At 43.0% G+C, this 17,052-nt stretch overlaps 1 protein-coding gene across 1 annotated transcript; it reads right to left on the bottom strand.

Annotated features, from left to right (window-relative positions):
- Positions 1–40: 40 nt before the first annotated feature.
- Positions 41–12,767, bottom strand: LOC118207144 (retinal dehydrogenase 1-like). Its single transcript, XM_035380488.1, has 14 exons — positions 12,630–12,767; positions 10,535–10,650; positions 8,434–8,538; positions 6,617–6,757; positions 6,036–6,165; positions 5,445–5,506; positions 4,186–4,314; positions 3,613–3,726; positions 3,408–3,510; positions 2,917–3,101; positions 1,977–2,141; positions 1,676–1,833; positions 1,201–1,275; positions 41–993 (listed from the first exon to the last, which is right to left on the bottom strand). The coding sequence occupies exons 1-14, from the start codon at positions 12,682–12,684 to the stop codon at positions 921–923; spliced, it is 1,611 nt and encodes a 536-aa protein (XP_035236379.1). The 5' UTR covers positions 12,685–12,767; the 3' UTR covers positions 41–920.
- Positions 12,768–17,052: the final 4,285 nt, after the last annotated feature.

Genomic DNA, 17,052 nt, shown 5'->3' with positions numbered 1-17,052 from the left:
CAGACAACGGAATTAAGAAGTAATCACTTTTTTTTTTACATAGAATATGTTCACCCATTTGTGTGTAAGACTGATAGTGTATAAGTGTGAGTACACGTAGGCCCACACATAAGGTGGGTGGGTGGGGGTGGGGGCGCAGGGGATGAGAAAGCTTTCTGGGGCTCTGTTACTAGATAGGGCTCAGGAGACGACAAAAAAACAGTGGCCCTCGTTCTGTGATTACCCCGACATGGCCACAATCACATTCTACTGGAGGGGGGTAGTGGGGCAGGAAATAAAATGTGGTATTGGGCCCCCAAAAGCATAATTGTGTACGCGTGCTTGTGTATGTCTGACTGTGAATGTAAATAAAAATAACAATTAGCCCGTGGCAATGCACCGTATTCATTATTCCGATTGGCTGCTGGAGTGTAATCTTACAGTCAGTCAGTGGTTGCTATCCAAGAATTAGACACGTGAATGTTTCCTTCACAACATTTTCAAAATACAAAACATTTACAGTAATACACATTAAAATATGTACAATGACAGTTTCCATTTTCTCATGTTACCAGCCCCCCAGCATAACTGAGAGGAGGTTTTGGCTCCGTAATTACAACCCTGTATGACCGTTTACACGGCTGTCACACGCAATCACGCAACATACTTCTCCCGGGGATCACACCAACGGTCACGGTGAACCGCTTCTTCACGACTGCAGCCTCTTTCAAGAACCACTTACGGCCTCACCTCGGCAGACTATTGTCAACTTGCTCATGCATATTCTAAGAATTTTTAAAAATATAATAGTAATATTAATGGCAACAATAATGATAATAAAAATAAAAACAATGATATATTAAATCACATGGACCTCTTCATCTCCAGCGTGGACATGAGGAGTGGATGCTTCCAGCATGGCCCTTGGCACAGAGTCCAGTTTAGGAGTTCTTTTGCGGGATTTTGATGGTAACGGTCTTTACTTCTGTGTATTCTTGGAGACCATATTCACCCCTATAGCAAAGAGAATGGATATAAAGCCTGTTGCTGAACCATGTACTAACCAATGAAGTTCAGCAGTACAATATTATACAAAATATTGCTAAAATCTGTGATTAAACAATCTAAACACATGTAAAGCATCACAGATGAAGATATTAATAATAATCTGATCGTCACATTGGCATCAGACGGCATTAAATGTGAAAATGCAGAACTCACATTTCCCTTCCGTTTCCTGACATCTTAAAGCCACCAAAAGGAGCCTGGGAGCTCATGGCGTTGTAGCAGTTAACCCTGGATATAGAAGAAGAGATTACTGAATAGCACCAGTGACTGTGTGCACTGAAACTTTGCTACAGTGCTGCTGTTACAGAGCTATATTCAATTCTGTATAAATATTTTGTCACCAGTAGCAATTTGCCATTAAGCATTTTTCTTGGGATGATAAAAATTACTCAGGTTGTAGATATGCTAATACTTTGCTTATTAACACTGGTCTTGTTAAAATGGGATATAGATAATATTTTGCCCATAAGATTACTGTTAATTACAGGGAAAATACGGTCCCTGGGAAATTTTAATGTCAAAGTTTTAAAAAGAGAGGGCAGCTTTTAATCAGAGCTACCCCTCTGGTTAGTCTGGGATCTGTGGTAACACAGTGGGGTACGGTGGAAGTGTTTGGGGTTTTTCTTACCACACGGTGCCGGCTTGCAGTGCAGCGGCGATGGTAAGGGCCTTGTTGATGTCGTTGGTGAAGACCCCGGCCGCCAGCCCGTAGTGCGTGTTATTTGCCCTCTTTATGACCTCATCTATGGTCCGGAACTTCATAATCTGCTGGACCGGTCCAAATATCTGAGGGTGGGGGGGGGGGGGGGGGTGACCAGTCTATGTCAGACACTTCAAGCAGGCATAAGGTCAAATACAATGCAAACTTAATGCAGGCGACACACGTGTGTTGGATGTTTCGGTCCGTGTGTGTAGTGCAGTGTAGTTACCTCCTCCGTGGCGATGCGCATGTCGTCCGTGACGTCAGAGAAGACGGTTGGCTGGATGAACAGTCCCTTCTGCCCCCAGGCCCCGCCCCCGCACTCCAGTTTCGCCCCTTCCTTCTTCCCACTCTCAATCAGCTCCAGGATCTTATCAAACTGCACTTTATCAATCTGGGGCGGGGGAAAGAGACACTGTGAGGAACTTGTTTTGGGGAACAGCTCAGGTCCAGTCAATTTTAGTTCAATTCAGTACAATATAATTCAGTACAATTCAGTTAGATTCCATTCAAATCAGTTCAATTCAATTCAATTAAGCTCAGTTTCTGTTTCTGTGAATTTCTGCTCTGTTTTGTTTTTAAATACAACCTTACTCTCAACGTTCTTTACAATTTGGAACTGGCAGTTGCATCCACTGTTGTGCTAATCCGACAGCCACTACAGGATCATATAATACATATTATTAGCTTTTTCAACTGGTTTTCAGGCTGGATTTAATCCCCTTTCACCAGTTGAAGGGATCAGGTGACTGTGCTTTTATTCATGCTGTGTGAACAGTGGGCGCACCCTCTCAGGAACTCTCTACAGCTCCACTATCCAGAGACAGAAACATTTAATTTCCTGATGCGATGTGAAGACTGAGGCCTGGATCCAATCAACAGTTGCACCTTGGACTCGAACATTGAATGTTTAACTTTTTTTCTTCACAAATACAGATTGACAAGTCAATTTTAATGATGGCTTTATTCACCAAAACTTTGCCATAGCACAGGGAAAAGATCTGACTTTAACAAGTGTTACTTGAATTCAGGCTAATTCCTACACATAGCCACAGCCTATTGTGGCTATTTAGAGAGTGAGAAAGCTTGAATCGGCTGGCTAACTCTAGCCTGTGTCTGGTTACATTTGGTGGACAAGGATCAGCTTTGTTGCCATTCTGGTGCCGTACCTGTGGACCCTGGTCCACCCCGGGGACCAGAGGGTTTCCCAGAACCCTCTTCTGGGCCTTCTCCACGCTCCTGCGGACGAACTCATCGTAGATGGGCTCCTCCACGAACACCCTGGAGCCCGCCAGACAGCACTGGCCCTGGTTAAAGAACAGGCCATGGTGGGCCTCCTCCACCGCGTGCTCCACTGCGGAAAAAAACAACACCGCCTGACACCTCCATCCACCAGGGGGCGCACTCATGCAGGCCACTCAGTTTAAAAACAGGAGTTCGCTCTTATCGGAGAACAGCCGATGTGTAAAGACTTTTCCTCTGTTTACCACCAGATTCTAAACACCTGATTCAACTAGTAAAGGCAATGGCTGAAGATCATGATTATTTCATTAGTTGAAACAGGTGTTTCAGCTGTTTTTTTTGTTTTTTTTAAAAAAAGCCTGTAGATTGGATGCTCCTGATTTAAAAGTAATTGATGCCTGCTACAGTAAAAACTTACAATCAGAGTCTGCAAACACGATGTTGGGACTCTTGCCGCCCAGCTCTAAGGTGACACGTTTGAGGTTACTGTCACCAGCAGCCTTCTTAACAAGCTTTCCAACCTGCAGCAGATGCACACAGCTCATAAATCACAACGATGCACAGAAATCATGCCAGTTACATAATCGGATAGGCAGTGTAGAAAATGTGAAAGTGTGCCATACATTGGTTGAGCCCGTGAACGCCACTTTGTCGATGTCCATGTGGTGGGAGATGGCATGGCCGGCGGTGGGCCCGTATCCCGGGACGATGTTCACTACACCAGGCGGAAATCCAGCCTGCATTCCGACAAGACAGACACACACACACACACACACAGACACACAGACACACATGCACGCATACACACACACACACACACACACACGCAGAAACCAACACGCACATACTAAGTCACTCCTGAAAATTGTGTCTGTATCACCACTGCTATTTCAGCAATAATCTTTGATCTGAATATAACTGAATTGCAACACATGCTGATGCATTTCACAAAAAGCCATAAACTCCAGATTTCCACGTTACAATGTTTACAAGGATAACATGATCCCTGGTGTGGAAACTAGCGAATCATTAACAGTTAATCACCATAGTTAGTTATCATACTTGGTGGAAATTGTGCTTTAGGCTGATTTGGCTGTGGCACGATGGGCACGACCCAGGACAGCCCCACCTCCGTACAGCCCCGCCCCCCAGAGAGCCCCGCCCCCTGTACAGCCCCGCTCCCTGCCCCACCCCACCTCTTTGATGAGAGAGGCCATGTAGAGAGCGGTCAGCGGCGTCTGCTCGGCCGGTTTGATCACCACCGTGTTCCCACAGCACAGCGCCGGAGCGATCTTCCACGCAAACATCATCAGCGGGAAGTTCCACTGTGGGGGGAGGGGGGGTGGGACAGAATATCGTCATGGCAATGCGAGGATGAGGACTCCCTTAAAGTTTATCGGGGAAACTGTTTACTGGTCGGCAACGCTCTGGACAAGACAGTTATCACACAAGATGTGCAGAGCACATCATTCACCTTCAACACACATGCCCACACACACGCCTTTACAAACACACACATCACACAACTTTACACGTACACACACACACACACACCTTTCCAAACACACATCATACACCTTTTCACACACACACCCCTTTATCACATCACGCACCCTTATAGACACACATCACAGCCCTGTACATTCCAAGGGCCAGACTGCTTATCCTAAACAGAATACAGTGTGTGAGGTCATTTTTCTAATGCTTTGCCAACATTTTATCAGGTGCCACATCAATGAGGGGCCAGTTAAGCTGCATGATTCAATGAAAGTAGACCGGAAATATCTCCTTCGAACAATCTTCCTGTAACCTGCTTTTCAGGTTTCAGGAATGTTTTTTTTTCTCTTCGTTTTCAGCTTCCTTGTGTCACACATTACTCCTCAGTCTTAGGGCTTGTGCTGTGTCTTTTTATTTGTTTGTTGTTTCTGTTACAGAGGTGGAAAGTCCAGGGTCAGAAAGTCCTGCCCACAAACATAGCCAGCTAAATTCACTAATTACAGTTGTGTTACAGTATTACAGTCTTCTGGCTGAAGAACTGTGCAAAGGAGCAATTCCATGCGATTGGAACAAAATTCTGGGGAGGACTTTCATTTCTGGACCTGGATTTTCCACCTCAACCCCTTTTTTAACCCTCAGTTTATGACCTGTGCTTCCAAATTCCTGGGTTTTACATTACAGTGCAGAGTACGACTCAGCTAAAATGCTCAGCTAGCGAGCTAGCAATGCCAACAGACATTTATCAGTCAAATTTTTTACTTTATACATATTAAGGCGTGTTTGTGCGTGCTCAATAATAAGTTACGCAGCACAGAGACCTTATGCCCACAAAAGTCAAAGTTAGAATTAAAGTTAAGGTCAAATATTGAGTGCCATAAGTGCCACAGCTGGGAATCAAACCGGCAACCTCTGTGTTACAAGCCCAGATCCCTAACCAAAAACGGCATTGACGACTTACCGGAATAATCTGACCACACACGCCAATTGGTTCATGCCTCGTGAATGTGAAGTACTCTCCATCTAAATTATGAAGGAGAACATTCAGGTATGACCCAAGCACAAAACAAATGAAAAAATGCCATAATAGATTTTCCGTTTACAGACATTCTTCTTTTCAGAGTCCGATGAGCGTTATGGTGCTAAAGATTCCCACTTAAATCTGGCTTATATACAGGGCCGGTTCTAGGCACAGGCGACGTGCAATCGCCTAAGGTGGCATCCGTTTGGAGGGGTGCCAACTGGTGGGGGTTGGGGAGGGGCAAACAAAGGAGTCAACAATTGCATCAAATCCCCACTCCCCCAATTGTAAGGATCCGGCAAAGCGAATGAGTTATGCTCAGCACAATCACAATGACACACACACACACACACACACACACACACACAGCTATCCTGCTCACTGTCATTATTCTCACCTGCAGTAATCATAAAAACTCATGGCTACCATCCACCACTATGACAGTCACCCGGGTTAATCATAACTGTATGCCTCGCACAACTATAATTCCCACCTGCAGCGTTGCCACTCTCAAACAGCCATCGTACTCACCCACGGGGATCGTCTTGCCCTGAATCTTGTCGGCCCATCCCCCATAGTAGCGCAGTGTTTTGATCGTACCCATCAGATCCACAAAGTATGCCATCAGGAACAGCTTCCCTGAGTCCATGGACTCCAGAGTCTGAGAGCGACAGAAGCCAAAAAAAAAAAAGTTAGGGTAAAAACATTGTTTTAACCCTCTTGTAATTATTTTACAAGAGGGTTAAAACAGTAACTATAATATAATTCTTTTGTGTTTTATATGGATGTTAGCAGTGCAAATCTTTGATTTGTACTATGGTTCTAGTTTGGCAGAAGTTCATTTACGTTTAGTGCTTTATTGATGCTGCACTTCCATTCACTGTTCTGTGAATGTTGCTTGCCAGGTCTGGCACTGAGGCTCATATAAACATTCTCTTTTATTTTACGTTGTTGGGGATGAGACTGTCTGCTAAGTGACTGTAATGTAATTTAACATCAATCGAAGGTACTGTAAATTAACGAAATGCGATTGGTCCGTGGTCCGTGTGGAAAAGGCACAAATTATTTTGTCCTCCCCAAGTCCCCCCACCCCCCCGCCCCCCGCGTCTCACGGCTAATTTCAGCTGGTCCCGCTCCACCAGGTCGGCCAGCTTGTTCAGCATCCGGCCCCTTTGCGAGGCATCCATCCGTCGCCACGGCGAGCCCAGCTGGAAGGCCTCCCTGGCGCATTTCACGGCCTTATCTATATCTTGCTGACGAAAGAAAGCAAACAAACAAAGCAAAGCAAACAGAAAAGACTGTGAGCATCACACGAAAATTAAGCTTGAGACCTGTCTCGGCTCTATTTTATTGTCACCGGTACAAATCCACAAAACAACGATCTCAAAAATGACATCTCGTTCTTTTGTTAGAGATACACAAAATGCGGACTATTCCCTGGAATTAGTGTGAAACTGGTGTATACTGTCATTCTAGTATTAACGTGGCCCATATTTTTAGGCCTGTGTCACACTGGATAGCTAAATACCAAGAGAGGCTACTTATCTGATTATTTTAATGCCACTAAAGGTTAGCAATTACAGGGAAGAACGTTTTAGTTTTGAGTGTCTGTGCAAAAACCTGCCGTAAACACATCCACGTGTCTCTCTCTCTCTCTCCCTCTCTCTCGGTCTCTCTCTCTCTTTCACACTCTCTTTCTCTCCCCTTCACGCGGCTCCTGTGCCCGTGGCGAAGAGCACGTGCGCCCCGCTACCCAGCGGACATCTGCTTCCCCAGCCCGTTCACGAAAGCATTGCGCACCCAGAGCTCGTCTCTGATTACTAATCTGCTCGTTCCACTCGGACTGATTAAAAATAATTAAAAAAAAACAGAGGGATAAGAAAAGGAAAAAAATAAGGCGAAACACGCCACTGAGGGTTTAGCTGATAAGGGTGAGTGATTTTCTTCCTGTGCCTGAGGCCTGGGGTCTGCGTTTACACCCCCCCCCCCATCCCCTCCAACATAACGGTCAATGCTGCGTGACTCTTCCATGTCACCATGCCCGTTCCAAACAACAAAGGTTAGCGCCCTTTATTAGGGCCAATTAAGTATTAGCGCCGGTGCTATTAACAGTTCCACGGCATCGCCCTGTCACGCTCGCACATGCAATTGCCCGTGGATTTCGGAAAACCGGAAAAAGAGAAAGAATTTGCAAAGGATAGCCAGGAGAATGATGTGGGAAAATACCAAGCCATTTCTTCTCTTTTTATACCCCTCCAACCACAGTGGAATAGGAGTCAGCCTTTTCTTCCCATAACACTTGTCTTCCTTTTTAAAAAATCTTTCCTGGTGAGGCTGTTATAACACGCTTACGACAGGAGCAGGCGGTTTAAGGTCACGGGACGCCCTCTCCTGGCGGGAGGTCTGAACGGCAACAGCCTTCCTCTGAGGTCACCCCCGGGAATAAGCTTCAATCTGATTGGATGTGACTGGAGGGATCAAATCACCCCAGATTGGCTCAACCGAACACGCTGATATAAATCCGATATAATGAGAATATTTTGTCTTTTCTTATTTTATTTTTTTAATTCGGTGAAGGCCTCTGAGGTGACAAAGGAGATTACTGCACACTGCAGCCAATCAGGCTTAAGGATTCATTAGTCTGTAGATAAACAACGACGCCAAATGAACAGAACATCCTGTTCTTTGGTTCTTATTTTGAGTGTAGATGGTTCAAGTAACTTAATGACCGATTCATGAACTTGTCGATCATTTGGTTAAAATATTAATGCATGAAATAGCAGTTCAACTCACTGAATCAACACTGATATAGGTACTGTAAATTGACATATTTATTTGCTGAATAATTTTCATTGTCATAGTGGTATGGGAAGTGAACTTGATTTCTGGAGGTTGCAGACTCAGAAATTACCAATGCCAATAGACTTACTTGGACCCCTTCTTCTACTTCACAGATTAGTTCTCCATTAGCTGGGTTGTATACAGGAATCTTTCCTCCACAGCTGGATTCGTGCCACTCGTTGTTAATAAATATCTGGAACACACATCGTTTAATGTAAGTCACATAAGTCCATCATTAAAGCTTGCAAGAAAGCAATGATAACCCATGCTCACACTGACCTTTAGTACACTGTGAAACCTCCCTCCCTCCTCCAGAACTTAACGATAACGTACAGAACGATAACGTACTGTACAGTGTAGCGTGGTTCATTTCTGGGCCTTACGACGGAACTGCGAACCCTATCGACGAATCACACTGCAGTGCACACTATTGTGATTGATGTCACAATCACAATAAATAATGCAGTAGTATTTATGATGCAATTACAGCTCACATTAATGCCCTATTGGCCTTTCTCAATCAAATTTACAAAATAACTTTTGAGGTCACGCTTATGCAATAATTTAGTAATGTTAACAATATCATGATCACGATGATATTTCTAATATGAGCTGCAAACAGCAACTTAAAAGACTTTAAAAATTGAAACAAAAAAATGTCAAGAAATGCTTGATATCATTCATCCTATTGTAGAGCAAAAAATCCAGGTGTAATAAACTTTTCATGCCACCAGACATGCAATGTACGTAGAAACTAATCTTAAAATAATCGAAATTGTGTAAATACAATTTTTGTTTTATTTTCCCAGTATTCACCAGAAGTAGTATTGCTAAATCTCATAGAATAACATACCATAATGTGTCTTTGAGAATGCTTGTAATCCAATTTTATTATTTTGAGTAAAATTCCAGAATTGTATTTTATAAAAAATTATTATAAAAAATAAAAAATAAAAATAGGTAAATAAAAAATAACCTGATTAATTAAGGGTAGAAAAGGTTTCAAGGAAATGATGATATGAGAATCTACACTCATATCTGAATTAATTAAACTGTTAGTCAATATTAATAATATAGATATATCGTTTTTTAATGACTGAAATTAAGAAGTAGAGCTTTAATTATACACTATTCTGGAAGTTCACTCCCTGTAAATTTTTTCCCTTAGTTTTACATTCTCTTTTCATTGACATTAACAGCTACCAAACGTGAGCATCTATTCGCTAAAAATCAGCACATCTGTGATTTTGTGCTTTGTGAAATATGAATTTAATGTGGCCAAACCTTTTAAGTTAATCACTGACTTGTTAGATGCACATTCATGCTGTAAAAAATAATAATAAGCAAAACACTGAAATCAGTCCCATAATATTGACAGAATAAACATTTATTCCTTGGTTGCTCGGAAACAGCATTTCATTTCCTCAGAGGGTCGATAAAAATGTCCTTCAAGTTCACGAGGAAATATATAATATACTAATATATGTTTATGATAAGCAATATTGCCATATGCAATGCCTATATGTGTGCATACAGTGTGAATGTGTGTGCATTTCTGTCCAAGGCTCTGTTGGTAAACAATTACAATTTGCTCAGTTCTTTATTACTTTTCCTCATCCTGAGGAAGACCTCTATTTTATCAGACTACCAAGCTGGCGATTATGCATGTTTTCATTTTATTTATTTATTTATAGTTTGATGCACAAATTAATTCCTGTTGAAGAAAAAACAACAGCACACCTCTGGCAAAATCTCTGATTGCCACTGTTTGCAGACTTCCTTCACAAACAGGAACTGCCTGTACTGTGCGGCTCAGAGTCATAAAACAATCAATGATTATCTCAATCACTTGCCAAAGGCTAGTGATAATAATAAATGCGTAAATTAATAAATCACTGTAGACTTTCGATAGAAAGCGAGCACCTGCCTGTTTCACTCAAGGTGTTCTGTAAGTAACACCAATGTGCAGCAGACAGAAACACATACATACATATATACCTGCTGCAGGTATGTGTAGTACAACGCACAGACTTTCCTAAAAGTCACTGACAGCACACGGAGAGTGCATGTGTGGTATCAGCAGTAGTACAGAAAGTCCAGGCCCCGTTCTAGCTCACCGCGACTGCAGTCAGGAGCCATTCACAGAGAGCAGTTATTAGGCCCGCGGACGCGCGGTCGAGGCCACTGACCTTGGTGTGCGTGACCTTCAGGTCGGCGACGGGCGCGGGCAGGTCGGCGTCCGGCCCCGAGCGCTCCGGGTCATGGTTTCGGTCGTCTCCCGGGCTCATGGTGCGCTCCTGGCTCTCTGAAAGGCACAGGTGAAGCTCAAAGTGTCACGCCGGCGTCTCAAATAGCCTCCTCTCGCCCCCCCCTCGCCCCCACTCGCCAGGCCGGGGGCAACCATTGGATGATGGGTGGGCCAACGTCCAGGGCTGATTTGCATAGCCGCGCGTGATTGGGCGAGGCCTCACGCTGAGCTGACGAGACTTTGCCCCCTTCTATCAAGGATACTTATTTTACATAAAAGGACGGGGTGTGGCCCGGGAGGTGGCCCATAAACGCAGTAAAAGATTGTGCGATGGGTCCATGTTTCCCTGCCGTGCAAACACACATTTCTACTTGATTTGTGCAGCCAAGATGACGCGGAACTGCCATACAGACATAGCGGGCTAGGCTAGCCCACACTGTGCGTAAATGGTGCTTGAGAAGGTGTCGCGCGCGATGCTAACACCTGAAGACCTGTCAGTAAACTGGCCTTTCATCTTGGACTGTTGTGTAAGGCGAGACACATGCAGCACTCTAGCATTTTACGAGCCCACGAGCTCAGATAAGCGTTTAGGCACAAGGACCAATCTGCAAAGCTAAATGTGTGTGTGTAGCCATGTGTGAAGGTGTATGGAAACAGGTGTGTGTGCGTGTGTGAGTGCGTGCAAGTAGGTAAGCGGCCTGAAATTGTTTTAAAAAAAAAAAAAAAAAAAAAAATTATTACTGTGTCACTCTGCTGAAAATAATAATGTCCACAGGTTTTCATTGTCACCGGCAATCCCATTCAGGGTTGACCCCTAGAGCCCTGCCCAGTCACAGACAGCCCCTTGCTATAGAGGGAAGGGAGTTCAAACAGCATGCAGTACAGTTCAGGTATCAAGACCCCCCCCCCCCCCTTCTCCTGCACACTCAATGGATTCAATGAATCGACAGTAAATCAGAAACCAGCTGGTAACCTTGCAAAGGCCTATAAACTACAATACCAAATAAAAGCACTTATACGCTATTTCACTCAATCACTGTTCAGTAAGTAACTGTGGATCACAGCATTCATTTATTAATTGAATGCTATGTTATTTGAGGTCTATTAAAATATTTTACAAACCCTGAGGAGCCTTGATTGACTAATTTGAAAATCATTTTCTTTTAATTTGAGCTGTGAGGATGAGTGTATTTCTTTAAAGAAGAATGATTCCGTTATTATTAGAAAATAATTTTTACAGCTTTGATGAAAATCATTTTGCTGTCAGTGTCACTGTAACTGACCGAGAGAGTTAGCCGCTTATGCTTTATCATTATACTTTATGAACAAAAACACGTCTACACACAACCAACGAAAACGGCACAGATTTTACTGTGGAGAATAAATATGCTATGTGTGTTTTTGGAGTAGGCTGCACATTTAATACTGACCATCAGAGTATATTTATGTTATTGTTTTTTCTTTGCTGTCTATTCATGATACAACTTTAAGTAAAATTATAATAAGTTACAATAAGTTATATAAGTTATAATTTTACTCCTCTGTATGTGGTTTTGATCTAAAATATGTTTGATTCCTTTTAGACAATAGACAATAGAGCACAGTGCTTCTCTCTGTCCTTTGCTTCCAGACTGCTCAGGAATTACGCAACAGTTTGAACGGAAAGCACAAACTGATTTCTGTGAAACATGAGAAATGTGAAAATGTTTGAGTGCACAGTAGACACTTCTCACTGTGCACAAATTCAATTAAGTAACAGTAATGCCTTTCAGTTTGTATCATGCCCAGGTAAAAATGACAAACGGGGTTTCAACAGGGTACTCTGAAAAATGAAAAAAACAGGGTTTCAACATCCAAACAAATCCACAAGTTGGAAAAATGAGGGGAATTTACTAAGCCAAAAAAATAATCTGATAAAAGAAAAAAAAAAGCTACAGTAAAGAAACACGAAACAAATGTCAACTGAATAACAGGCTAAGAGTCCAGGTACTAAAGCTATAGAACCCCTTCCAGGTTCACAGAAGGAACCCTCCTACCTCTACACGCTGGAGAATCCCCAGGAGTGTGGTTCTGGAGGTAGACGGCTGACATGGCGTCCCAGGCTCAGATCAAAGCTGTGAAACCACAAGACTGTGCATAAAACACTTTCCCCTCTCCGTGTATGTATATATACTCCTGGGCAAGGAGTCCAACTTACTGTGAGCTAGGAGGAGAATCGAGCTGCTTTTTTTTTTTTTTTTTTTTTGCCCGTCTCATCGGGGGCTGACGCTTGGAGCAAACATTTTAATCAGCATTGAATTGGAACCGATTCACACGATTCGCTTGGGAAAGGGGAGCTCATTGTACGGTACCCACAAGCTACCGCGGCCTCGTTCTCTCCCCCGACCGTGTAATGCGTATTGTCATTTTGACGTGATGGCCACGTCTCTTTCCCCACCACCTCCACGCCGATCCAATCCACTTATTTTCGCCCAAAGGAAAATTTTAAAGAGGGAGAGGCTTTTTTTACACCACATCACAATTTTACACGCCGGTTTAAAGACAGTAAAACGTAATAATTGGGAAGATGTTTGCTTTGATAAAGAACCCCCCACCGGCTCGCTGTCTCCCCGAAACAATGAGATCACATAGCTGTGTCTGCTACCTTCCTATTTTGGGTTGTGTCTGCTTGAAACGCCACAGAAAGCCCTTTGAGAATTGCCCGTGGGCTCGGACAACATAACCCTGGTGATTAACCCTAGTTAAAATAATGGCATGCACGAGTGAGTGATGTTGTGGAATTCTGAGATCTGAAACAAAAGGCAGGCCCATGTGCTGGTTTGTTCCCGCTTTGTAGTAGTGCTGGGTTATTGTAGGCTGCCTCTTTGTAGTGGTGCAGAACGCTGGGTTATTGTAGGCAGGCCTGTTTGTTTGTACGTTATGGCTGCCTCTTTTTTTTTTTAGTTTTCATTCGAAAGAAGAAGAAATAAAAAGAACACTGATTATTGTACTGCTGGATGAAAACGGCACTTATGGATTCCCTGGATGAGACATCAAACAAAAATCTTTACGATACTAATCAAAGAGTAAAATCTCGTCATTTTCAGGCATGCCTTGACGTAGGAAAAGTTTTTTATGTAATGAGAAAGGGGTTTCATGCAAAACATGTGCAGTCATTACTAATTCATTTGAAAGTTTTGGTAAATTAAAAAGTAATGCTCCACAAACAAGAAAATCCAAAATGTGAATGTACTCTACACCGTACACATACCCTTACTGAGAGCTCGGCCGTTAACATGAACCAGCATTCTCTGTGAGCGTGTGTTGCTGCGTATGCCAATCTGCATGCATGTGAGCATGCATGTATGGATGCATATGTGTATGTGCATCATCACGCTTGTGGTAGTATGTGTTTATGTGAGAGCGTAAGTGAATGTATCTGGTTGTGGTATGGGTGTGAATACATGAATGTGTGTGTGTGTGTGTATGTGTATGCACAGACCTGTGTGTGTATGTGTGAGTGAGTGTGTGCATGTGTCACATGTCAGGTGTGTGTATGTGTGAGCATATGTGTGCGTGTGTGTGTGTGTGTGAATGTGTGCATGCTTATATGTGCGTATGTGCGTGTGTGTATGTGCATGCGTGTGTTTATTTGTGTGTGTGTGTGTGTGTGCATGCATGTATGTGCGTGTGTGTGTTTGTGTGTGTGTGCATGTGTGTGTGTGTGTATGTGTAAGCTTGTATGTGCGTATGTGCATGTGTGTATGTGCATGCGTGTGCTTGTGTGTGTGCGTATGTGTGTGTGTGCGTATGTGTGTGTGTATGTGTGTATGTGCGTGCGTGTGTGTGCTTGTGTGTGTGCATGTGTGTGTGTGTGTGCGAGCTTGTATGTGTGTGTGTGCATGCGTGTGCTTGTGTGTGTGTGCGTGCGTGTGTGTGCTTGTGTGTGTGTGTGTGTGTGCGTATGTGTGTGTGTGTGTGCGTGTGTGTGTGCGTGTGACAGACACTCTGTGCCCATACTTGCTCCTCTGAGTGGTGACGGTAACTGGGCGATACACTCGGGCTGGTGACAGCGGTAATGACATGCGAGAGGAGCCCGTGTGTGTCGCGGGGCCCCTGGGGGTCAAAGGAGGCGCTATGTCCTGACAGGAGGGGGTGTCGCCTGATTGAGCCTGAGCAGACCTGATAGGCCCCTCTGGAAGAGACCAGAAGGGAGGGATTTTAGGAAGAGGAGAAGAGCCATCAGCTGGTTGTTTTATGTACTGTAAGGCTGGTTATGCTAAGCCAAGCCAATGATGAGTAAAAAAAAAAAGAACAGGAAACATTTAAACAAACTAATAAACAATCTGTAAATCTGCAATGCAATACTTTATTCTCTATTTTATATTTTACTAGTTTTTTACTAATATGAAATACTTAAAACACCCTTTTCACATTTTCAAGGTTACATGCTTTAAATAGCTGCTATGCATGTAATAACTAAACCTAAGAAATTAATATCTATGCAGACATCCATTAATATTAAAACAATATACTGTAAAAATAAGGTAACAATAAAAAATGCCTCAGGTCAGAATTATTTAACACACGGCACTGATGAACACTGGACAATACGACCAATTAATTTGTTCCTAAACCCTCAGTGAAAGTGATTTGGGACACTGTGAAGCACTGGCGGCTGGATTTTGTGAGACCGGCGCACACCAAAGTCGTATTGATTCAAGCTAATCGCATGATGATTTAGAGTTGTTTAAAAACTTGTTTAGGTTCCGTAATTTTGTGCTGACACAGATTTTAAAACACATGCAGGTTTGGCTTGTCGTCATTTCATGGCTTCCCCCTGGTGAATTCACTGAATTCACGAGCACCTCCGAAAACATGTCAAAATAAATCAAGAAAACCTCGGACTCAGACTCCCCGATCTCCATAATCTTATGTGATTCCATTCAGTAAATGTGTGCTATTTAACAAAATTGACACTGTGCGGACAAATTAAAAGTCCTTAAATCAATGGAATGGAATGTTTGGTCTGTTACACGAATATCTACTTGTGATGTAATGTGGCATTAAGAAAATTCGACACCGTTCGACAAAGACTGTGCCACAAAGTTATCACTTATAATTTAGTGCAAATACACCTTCTTGTAGAGAGCATTGAAAGTTGTATGGCAGTGGTCTTATTTGCTGGAAACATGCCATCTTTCCAGCTGGAAGAAATCTGCTGTCAGACATATTTTGTAAGGGCTTTCTAAGAACAAGCTGAACCCTAGAGACAGACGAGGATTTTACTACAATGTCATTCAGGATCTGCGTATTACCCACATCACACTGCCCTTGTGTTCCTAACATGTTCTGCCCCTGGGCCTAACAAAATGAATGCTTGATTTGAGAAATGAAAGGTTTATCCTTCCATATTTTTGAACAGCAGATGACGACAAATATACATACCACAAATTGCTTCACGCCAAGCACTGAATCTGTAAAAAAAAAAAAAAACTAAAAACAAATTCAAATTTTTTCCCCTAGTAAGGACATATGGTTTTCCTCAAAACCAATTCACCCTCCCCCTTTTTCACCGCCCATCCAAATGTTGTTTTTTTTTTTTTTTAAACAAATGCGGAGTGAAGCTAAGGACTCTGTGGTGCAAATGCCTGAGGAAAGCAGTGTGTTCTGATTCTAATCACTTTCCAGGAGTTGGAACGGAACCCCCTCCCCACATTTCAGACACACGTGATTGGTTCCCCCACATGCCCTACCCATCTACAATTGGCTCAGAAATGCCTGACCCATCTCCAGAATTCCATACATTGCACTTTGGAAAGACGGATCCAGTGATTTCTAGTTAGGCTTTTAATTTCTCGTGACTGTCATTGGAAAGCACATTCTATACCGTAAATTATTTTATACTGTGTCTTGTGACCTACCTCAATCCTCCTACAACCCAACAGTGGACCCCAACTTACAGTCTTACTTACAACAAAAGAGTGAAGCAATTCCATCTCTGTAGAGATGAGCATGATCATGTCCGATTTATGGCAGACCTGTTTCTGTGTTCAGTTTTGCTCTCTAACACTGGATTCAATAATGTTAATGTTTTGATTCATCGCACATGATGTAGGCCTAAATCAAGATCCCATTCATAGGGTGCAACAGCGTCATTCCAAATAGTGTAAAACCATGGATCTCTTGTCACTGAACTCCCTACCCTGCTCAGAAATTCTAAAGTAGGTTGTCGTATGTATTATTGCAGAATATGGTGTGCCATCTCTACGCTCTACATCAGTTTGCTACAAACATTAAATAGGGTAGGATTTCTCGGTTCAAAAGATTTCGGCCTTTTAGCCCAAAGGTGGCCAGTTCACATTCCCTCGCGCTGCCTCTTTCTCTATTCAAATTTGGAGTGAATGCGCCGCCATGTGGGGAATAATCGGACTAACAGTTTAGTCAAAGATGATGTCACGTAACCATGGTAAAATAAAT

Source organism: Anguilla anguilla, chromosome 10, assembly GCF_013347855.1.
Source record: "Anguilla anguilla isolate fAngAng1 chromosome 10, fAngAng1.pri, whole genome shotgun sequence".
NCBI lineage: Eukaryota > Metazoa > Chordata > Actinopteri > Anguilliformes > Anguillidae > Anguilla > Anguilla anguilla.
Note: the sequence above shows the minus strand (reverse complement) of the source record. Positions and strands in the feature narration are given on the sequence as shown.

Bases quoted from the DNA above. Each gene is read 5' to 3' on its own strand.
- LOC118207144 (XM_035380488.1), bottom strand. From the start codon at position 12,684: ATGTCAGCCGTCTACCTCCAGAACCACACTCCTGGGGATTCTCCAGCG. The intron at 3,511-3,612 runs GTATGGCACACT...CATCTGCTGCAG, and splicing joins CGTTCACGGGCTCAACCAAT to GTTGGAAAGCTTGTTAAGAA. The intron at 2,142-2,916 runs GTACGGCACCAG...CCCCCGCCCCAG, and splicing joins GGGTGGACCAGGGTCCACAG to ATTGATAAAGTGCAGTTTGA.